The 10,037-nt window shown below is 31.7% G+C and overlaps 1 protein-coding gene across 1 annotated transcript; it reads left to right on the top strand.

Annotated features, from left to right (window-relative positions):
• The first annotated feature begins 2,306 nt into the window (after positions 1 to 2,306).
• LOC128181303 (uncharacterized) lies at positions 2,307 to 6,998 on the top strand. The gene is made up of 3 exons (XM_052849660.1): positions 2,307 to 2,466; positions 3,090 to 3,258; positions 4,041 to 6,998. Exon 3 carries the CDS (start codon positions 4,396 to 4,398, stop codon positions 6,715 to 6,717), a length of 2,322 nt encoding a protein of 773 aa, XP_052705620.1. The 5' UTR covers positions 2,307 to 2,466; positions 3,090 to 3,258; positions 4,041 to 4,395; the 3' UTR covers positions 6,718 to 6,998.
• Positions 6,999 to 10,037: the final 3,039 nt, after the last annotated feature.

Below are 10,037 nucleotides of genomic sequence, written 5' to 3' on the forward strand. Positions count from 1 at the left end.
CTAGACTACAGCAAATCGGTTGTCCACTAGCGGCATTTCCTCGGCCTGTGCTATGTAAATGTACACCCAACGTGGTGGGTTTGACATGTTTGCAGTCTGATAACTGAATTTCATTTCGCCTTATTTCAATGACAGTCGCATACTATTTATTTTTTTTTTCAATAACGATACCAAAAACAGCATTACTTCGTAGATAATGGTATAATCGTTTTTCTTGTACTCTTTAATATCGTTGAAATCGGAATTCTTTGTGTTTTTGCATCTACATGAATAAAGCCATGTGTGCATTACAACAAGGCGCAAATCTTGTGTATTGGATAACGGTAGACCGCTCGTTTATAAGACTAGCCGCAACCTATTTCCTCGGCCGCGAGTAAGGGAGCGGATACGTATAATTGTTTACATACATGCAGCTCGAAATCCAGCTAGATTTTAAATGCGACTCAAATGGATTGCATAGAAACACTTCTTTTATCCATAATAAGAATAGAATTAAACTGTTTAAACACTTTCCGCATGTAACCTGGTACACGTTATATGGTAGTAGGTAAAAGTGTAATCGTCTTTATTTACTATTAGAATCAGAGTTTTTGTGTTTGAAGCTACATAAATAAACACGTGTGTGCATTACAGCAAGACGCAAATCTTGTGTATTAGATAACGGCAGACCGCTCGCTAGTTCAGCCGCGACCTATTTCCTCGGCCGCGGGCAAGGGTGTCCACATACGCAGCTCCGAATCCAGCTAGATTTTAAAAGCGACTCAAGGGCATTGCAAAGAATGAGTTCTTTTATCAATAATATGTTTTACTAGAAAATAATTTAAATGTTTAAACACTTTCCGTATGTAAACTGGTGCCTTTTATGTCAGTTATACGCACAAACACCCCGTTTATTTGCCAAATAAAACACTAATACATGGTAACAAGTCTAGCTTTTTACACTCATATTACGCAATAGCCGAACAAAATATTATTGTCACAACATTAATAAGATCATAATGAACAACTTTTGCAGCGACAGCCATATCGAAATCTTAACCGCGTTTGAGTTATAAAGTGATAACTTTCAAGAACTCTAGGTCCCTAACTTGAGTGACCAGCTCCTTTTTCTTGATGTCATATGAAAGCTCTTTTAAACATAAATCTTTTCTGTTCTATATGTCTTAACAAAATATTTCCGGGAAAAAAGATAAACTAGGAAAACCATGCAAAATCACAACGCTTTTTTATTTCATTTTTTGAGCCCTACCGAACTTTGGCGCTTTTTCCGCTAAAAAATTAAAAATGCCCTATTACATATCGTCAATCTTTCATCTATCATTCCTGAAATTTTGAACTCAATATCTTATTTAGTTTATGAGATCCTTCGTGGACAAGCCGACCCTCCAAAAATCGTTAAATCGTTAATATCTCAAAACCGGAAATGACGTCAACATTAAAAAAAATTTGCAATAAGGTTCAGAGCAATATCTAGCAGATCTGAAAGTTTCATTTAAATCGGCCGAGTAGTTTTTGAGAAATCGCGTACACAAAATACGTAAGAAAAAAAATAATAGGGAAAAAGAAACCGAACGAAAACAATAAGGTCTTCCGTTGGAAAACGGAAGACCTTAATAATAGAAAGAAACCGAAGAATAACAAGAGGATCTTCCGTTGGAAACGGAAGACCCTAAAAAGAAACCGAACGAAAACAATAAGGTCTTCCGTTGGAAAACGGAAGACCTTAATTATTCATTGCAATAGATGCATTTGCCCTTTCCTTATAGATGTAGTTTAATTTCAACCAAACTCTGCGAGTAGATGGAAATGAATCTGTAAGTCACAACATACTAGTAATATAAAACTAGCATGTTTATTTTGACCTCTGTAATCATTTTCAATGCATTTTAATTAATTTTAAATTTGAATATATTTAGGAATCGTTTAATAAACAAAATCTTGAGGCGTATACAGTTTAAGTACAATCATGAAGCACATAGTATTTCACAAAGTTTTTTTTATTCTGTAGATGAGGATTTACTGCGTCATAAAACAGAAACATTTAACCTTTTCATTTATCTTATTTTTATATCATAATATATATATATATATATATATATATATATATATATATATATATATATATATATATATATATATATATATATATAGTTATTGCAGTTTTATACATTAAAAATTACAATTGACGTCGTATTCGTGCTTTTACATTGTATCATTGGATAATCGTACCATGTGTTCGAGTTAGTAAAGTTCAGATCAGCATTAGATGACTAAGTAATAGGATTGACTTATTCGTCAAAATGTCAACTGCAATCATATATACATATACATCTGATGATAAAATGCTTTTATGAGGAACAAGTAGTATAAAGTACTCAGCTTTTATACACGTCCATACAATTTCTACCACTATGGACAGAAGACTAGCCTTTTTCCTCCTTGTGTCGACGATTCTAATCTTGTCAGGTAAGCCAAGTTGTACAGAATGGAATTTTGTAGAAAAATTGCTCTAAAGTTGAAAACGTCCGTTCATCAAGTTTTGAGCGCTCATTCACATCAACATTCTGTAACATCGGGGTATTGTTTTAGTGTTATTATTCTTTGTCAAATAAAAGTAAGTCTTAATGAATATTTGAATGAATTTTCACCTCTCCTTTTATTTACTGACGGGTGCAATGTGCTCTGGGACCAAATGGAATAATATTGAATTATCAATATTCCGTATCAAATTCATTGTTTATAGATAGTTAAGCTTGTGTTTTTAATCTAAAGGAATACACTGATTTGTCAAAATCACATAAGCGTAAAGTAAAAAAAGTTGGGGTTTTTTCTTAAATTAAAATTGATCACAAAATTAGAAAAAAAATTCACAAATGTTCGATAATACATTGAAAGTAAAAATAATAAATGATAACTTTCTGTGTCTTTCAAATGCATTGTTCCTATAGTTGCTGAATTTAAAATTAAATAGAGAAAAATTGAAAATGTAAATTTAATACGTTGGTCGAACATTGATCGGATTTAACCAAATAACTTAGTCTACGAATAATTTGCTTAAAGTAGACAAACTTTTTTATCTTAAATCAAAGGGCCACAACAGGTTGATTCCACGTGTGAAGCTGGCAATGCGCGTGGGGGCCTGTACTGCCAAGAGATTTACTACCGGGACTATGGAGGAGACATCTACTCCATGTGCAAGGACTCTCAGAACCGACTGCAGGATTGCTGTCTTTTCTGCCAACAAGTATAACAGACAACGTACGGTTCCTAATTCTCTTTAAAAGGGCGTGGTCACGATCTCTGTCATATTTAATTTTTTCTATTTTTAATGTTTTACAATGTTTAAGCAATACATTTGTTTATTGCAACCAAAATTTGAGTGGCAGTCTAAAGAGATACATCGCTCACCATTTTTTTTTTGTTATGTAAACAAATTTCTTGCTATGCTTTTGTTTGCATTAGTTTAATATACCAGTGAAATATTTTTTCAAGCTGATAGTTAATTTTAAACATAAATAAACAGTTCTCAGTGTTTGCCACCTTATTTTAGGTATTATCCTGGATTTTCCCTAATAACATTCAAATTGTAAACATGACCTGTTTTGTTCACAAAACAAAAACTGTGAGCTCTGAACTCTACGATTTACCCTCAAATTTTGGTTGACGATTAGATATGCCTTACTGAAGCATTGTATAAATTTTGACAAAAATCGCGACCCTTTAAACTACTCAAATACATTTCAATCTAAAAGTAAAGACAAGATATTATGCTCAATAAAATTCATTCGCAGTCTGATATACATGTACATTTAGTCATGCTTTGGTATTTAAAATACATAAATTACTTTCTTATTGTCTTTAATGATTATCATTATAAAACTAAAAAGTATTTTATATCGTTAAATACCATAAGTGTTTCATCAATTTTCTACAAGTCTTTCCTCCTTTTAAAGAACAATTACTATACTATATGAAAATCTCAAAAACACGATCAATGGCTTACACTGAAAATAATATCGCATTAACTATTTCTTTTCCAGATGAGATCAACCAAACATGATAAAAAGAGAATTCACCAAAATTGACTATGCTTTAGCTGTCATCTAATTTCCATAAATATTGAAGCAGCCTTTGTCTTCCTTTTTTATATTTATGACGCATGTGTTTGTCCATTTGGTTGTAAATTTGCAGATATTTTCCCTTTTTTCAATCTCATAGTAATTAATCAAAAACAAATGTGACAAAAATGTTATAAACATTTCGATATCATGCGGAAAGAATTAGTCAAAGCACTTTAAACTATGAGCGCAGCATCACGGAAACGATTATGATTACTCGATCTTCCTTATCGTTTCGTATTTCCATACATTCAATAGATTAATTTGAAATCAGTTCATGATGAATCTACATACTGTGGTTATGTTTCTCTATCTGGTTTTATTAACGGTTGGAGTAAGCGGGTTAAAAAACAAAACGTGGCTGAAATGTGTGGACCACTGGCCTGAAACATTTAACGATACGGCCGGTGGTTGTAGCTTTTCCGTATCGCCAGAGTCCGCTAGTTATTTCTCCAGTCAAGTTCGGCACAATAGCTACAATTTTGTACATTTGAATCTACATTTTCGGAACACCTCTCTTTATTGGACTCGGTGCGTTGTTGAGGCAGATAAGTGGGTGTGGACATTCGATGGAGTAGATGGTGCCATGGTCTACTTGACTTGGCCGGTGGAATATAACCTGCTATCGCTGGGGTTGCTGGATTCTCACACATTGCGAGACCAAAGGATACTAATCGACTCTCATGGTGAATGTGACATTATTATTGGAACACCATTGATGACATTTCAAGTAATGAAAGCGCTTGCTAATATGACTGAAAAACTAATACGAGATTCAAATGACAACGTTAAGTATGACAGCAGTGTGTGGTGTTACAAGGAAAGAATCATTGTTGCACAGGAGAAATGGTTTATGTGTCGGTATATCCTTTGTCCTTTTGAAGCTTTAGCCTACAGATGCTGTGGATGGGATAAAAATAAACCTGGAAATGAGCATAAAATTAAGTGCAAAACAACCAAACAACAGCTAAAATGGTTTTTCCCATTTATTCTTGGATCTCTCGCCTTCGTTTATTCTCCAATTTTTGTGTTTGGAATTGTAGGGTTTTTGCATAGAAAGTGTTCATCAAACAAGAGAAAGCTTCTGAAAGTGGGTCGAGGTGTTTCTGTGGAGTATGGAACTTTTCCAAATCTGGCATATCCTTGTATAAATGAGGAAGAGACTCTTACAGGAGACTTTCATACAGAGGAAGACGTAATCTTTTACAATCCAATGAAATTAGGGTCTATCTTTGAATGCTTTAAACGTAATACCTGCAGGGTGCCCAAAACGTTTTTCAGATGTCTGTTCCTACTTGCTTGTTTATCAGTCCTCGTAATAAAACTGCTTATTTATAATTACATGGTTAAGGAGTTTGTGGTTGAGAGCGTAAGACAAACGGTGCCAATGGGATTTCTGTCGATTCTAGCAAAAACCAAGCTACAAAGACATAATTATCTGCCATGGTTTTACGGTCCAATACCTGCACTGGTTCTATTTGTTCTATCTTCTCTTCTGTTTATCTGTCTTCCGCATGATTTAGCTGCATTTCTGTCCAACGGATTGCTTGAAGAGAACAAAGGAATATCCATCTCTCCACTCACAAGTGACATTAACATTAAAACTAAGTACGGATCGTTGCCCTCTGTGTATCATGTAAATGGTTACAAGAAAATGAAATTGATAATGACGTCACAAATATTGATGCTCTTGAACATGAAATTTTGGAAATACTGCTTGCTTATTTATAGAGCCAGGTGGAATTCTTTTCTCAATAGAAAATACGGAATATCTTATGCATTGTGTTATCTGATTTTCCCTATCTATTTTATAGTATGTTTAGTTGAAATGCTGCTTTGTTTACTCTATTTTGGATGTCCAGTCCTTTTTTTCTTTTTCACTGGTATTAGGACTTACTGTGGATCTGTTTTAGCAATCTGTTCTCAACGATTTCCAGTGTTCAACATCTTTAAACTTGTTCTTACCGTCATTGTGTTCGTATTCTTACTGGTTCTCCTTTACTTGTTCAGTATCATTTTCATTGATAGTTTCATTTTTATCTCTCAGGTTCTAACATACACTTACACAGGACTTTTCGCGAATCCGGATTTTTCGTACGGATACATCATCTTAGCCATTACTGTAGCCATGTACATTTTTGAGAGCATCAACTCAATACATTCAACATATGATGACCTTTTTATCGATGTTAAAAATGTCTGTGTAAAACTTGAAGAGGAAAAGAAATACCCGGAAATGCAGTTAACTTACTCACTTGATGAGTTCATTGGCATTTCCAGAAAGCTGTTTTACTACGTCATTCAAACTACAAGACCATTCAGAAAAGAAATCTTTGTTTCCCTTTTGAAGATAGGTCTGATCGCTTCGGTCCTGTATGTCTCCGTGGTTCTGTTGTCAGATTTCCAAGATTTCAGACGTATGTCGGACCTCATGCAAACCGCTGTGACTATATTCCTGTGCCTACTTCCTAAGATCATCAAGAGCGTGTGTCAAGTCAATGAAACTAAATGGATGATGCACAGGTCTTTGGAACTGAAGAATGCCGTGCACTATTACTGCAGAAGAGAAATGAAAAAGAAACGAGAGAGCAAACTGTAAAATTTGAAATTGGTGATAACAGAATATACTAGTATACTTGCAGTTTTGAAAATAAAATGTTCAAAGCTATATCTAAGTATATTATTTGAAGAAAAAACTGCAAATTATCTTACTAGTTTCCTATTTCCTGTGTATGACATGTGTTTTCTGATAGGGCTTTCCTTTTACACATCTGTCAATACATTATTGACATAATATGGACTACATTGTACATAGGCACTTTATATTTAATTGTTTAAACTATTTATCGATGTATAAAGAAAAATTAATAAATTAATATTAACAACTTTTCATGTTCTTTTCTTATGTATTTCCTCAATTAATGATCGGTGTTTCAGTACTATAGTACTATATTATTTTGATAAATCTTTTTATCGTGATTAAGTCATCGAATATTCCTTTGAGAAGCTGATATATAAGCCTTTCTCGAGACACTTGATGAAAATATGACTGGTAAGTCACCATCCAATAAGGCTTAAACTAGAGGCTAAAAGTATGTGTCAGACTAGGTACTTGGTCAAGACTCGAAAGAAATTTCCAAAGAAAGGTATGGTGTGTAGTGAAACAAATGTATGTCATTGAGACAAGTTTACAGGTGGATCAGCAAATTAAGAAATGGCCAAACAGACCTTAAGAATAAGCAACCTCCTGGAGACCTCTTACGGCCTCAACGGATGCAATACTTGAAACATAACCCACATAATTACCAATGATGTTCGATTAACAATTCAACAAAAAGCAAATTAAGTAGGCATTTCATCGGAGACAGTATTAACAATCTTAAAGAAACACCTTGGTCTTCGAAAGATTAGTGCAAATGGATACCTCATCTCTTAAAAGTAAAATAAAAACCATTACGGGTTGAAATGTGTAGAAAACTATACTTAAAATCTTTAACAAAAATTGCAATATACGATGTTTATCGGATTATGTTACACGTGATGTAACATGGATATATAATTTTTAACCTCAGAGGAAAATATAATAGAAAAATTTGTTAAAATTATGTCCGTCTCTTAAAGGATAGTACTTTGAAGGTAACCATAAAAAAATATAACAACATATCTTACGTTGTTATGTTATTTTAAACGTAACCATAACATCATTTGTTGTTATGTTATTTTAAACGTAACCATGACATCATTTATTGAACGCTCCTCGTATTCATTCTTCCTCTTTTAAAGAAGATATGATTTGATATTTAAAAATCTGTTTGCATAACTGACAGTCATTAAGATTCTAAAAAGAATGATTTCTAAAACCACTTTTGCTGTTTTCTGTTTACAGAGTATCTAAAATACATTTTTCTTTAGAGTTTGAGAGTTGTCTTTCTTCATATGATATAATATCATATATTACTTTATTTCGGACAAATATATATTTAAAGTGATGAAAGGGATTAGCATAATTTTTTATATGTTTTTTATTTTTAAATAAGCCATGTGTTTATTCGAAAAGTTGATTTTGATCGATTTTTAAAGGCTTTTTTTAATTTATTTAAAGACAAGACCAAAACAAAACAAATAACTAAAGGAAATGTGAAAGTTGCGTTTATAATTGTAGATTTTTTTGGCATATGCATATTTGATATAATTTAAAGAAATTAAATGCTTGTTCTTGACAAAATGTACTCTATATTTTTTGTCCTGTAAATACAATTGATTTTTCAAAATGACAAAATATTAACTTTCTGTTCAATAAAATCCACTTCCACATACACAACATATGAATTATTTTTCATAAATAATCTAATGTAAATATAAAAAAATTAATAATTAACTTTTTACTTTTGAATCTATCTTATGACAATTGTATTTATATACATGAATGTTTACTCTTAGACTGCTTGGTTCGCTGAAAATAGAGAGAGAGAGAGAGAGAGAGAGAGAGAATAATTTTTTTTATATATAAATACATGTCCTTTAAGATATATTTTTTCATCTTTATCTTAAACTCATGTCAAAAGCTGATATACAACTATATTTTATACACAACTATATAGATACATGTATATGACTATTTCTAATAATTAAATTAATAAAACACTTAACTTTATTGATTTAAAGCAAGTTATTTGTGGTATTTAAAGTATTCAAACTAATTTGTAAATAAATAGCTAATATGTACCATATATTTTAAGGGACTACACATGAAATGTATGGTATGCAATACAATTCAACTTATAACACATTTTTAAAAAATGCAACTTACATTTTCAAATAACCACGCGGCCATTTTATTCCTTTCTACATGAGATACTCAAATGTTGCACGTGTAGACCACTGATGAATTCATTTCAATAAGAATCTTGTATGCAAAAAATTTTGTAAACCAGTTTATCAAACTGTTTCAATAAATGAATGTATTGTACATTTACATATATGTCTAATAACATATCTTGCGGAACTTAAATATAAGCTTTTGTGCAATATTCTTTGTAATAATGTTTATTTGATTAATTGAAAAAAAAGTACATAGGTGCCTTTGCAAGATATGTTATGTTAATGCAACAACAATTACTTAATTGTAAATATGAAATATGGAATGCATTTAGTCTTTCTCTTAAAACATGTAATTATTGGAATTTTATGAAAATGTCACAAAAATTTTATCAATAAATACTTATTTTATATGTAACATACAAAATTTATAATTTCAAGATGTACTGTGTCGAAGGTTTTTTTTTAGATGAAACAAAATGATCTTAATCGTGTCAAGTTCTTTACTGTATGTCATTTATTACTTTGTAAAAAAAAAACTCAATTCCGATACAGATTACATGCTTTTTCAAAATTTCGTAAACTTAATTTAGTTGTATTTATGTACATTTTGATTTTGATTGTGTTGATGCTATACCTGGTTGTTGACTAGATTTGTGATGTATAGAGATGTAAGTAAATAAATTAAAGCTAAAGAAACAAACAAATACAAAAAACTTACCCACAAGATAACTACTAGAACATATAAGAAATGCTGAGCCTTTTTTATCTTCCTTGTCTCTAACCACACAACAAAATATGGCGCCATTAACAACACAAGTTGCTTCTAAATTTTTAACACTAATACTTATGTACACAAATAAATATTGTTTGATCTCTATTAAAATTGATTCAAACGACTACTGGGTATTTCATAGGTACAAATAAAGACATTCTTCTCACGATTAAAATAAGACTTTTTTGAGTCCAAAATTTCTTGTTTCTATAAGAAAAAACAAACTTTTCTGTGTTAACAAAGGACATAAATACTGTTGGTCGAGCACTTGAAAGAAACAATAATATTTGAACAATTAAGCCAGAGTAGTCAATTATAAGTTTATT

Source organism: Crassostrea angulata, chromosome 4 (genome assembly GCF_025612915.1).
Source record: "Crassostrea angulata isolate pt1a10 chromosome 4, ASM2561291v2, whole genome shotgun sequence".
NCBI classification, from domain to species: domain Eukaryota; kingdom Metazoa; phylum Mollusca; class Bivalvia; order Ostreida; family Ostreidae; genus Magallana; species Magallana angulata.

Bases quoted from the DNA above. Each gene is read 5' to 3' on its own strand.
- LOC128181303 (XM_052849660.1), top strand. From the start codon at position 4,396: ATGATGAATCTACATACTGTGGTTATGTTTCTCTATCTGGTTTTATTA.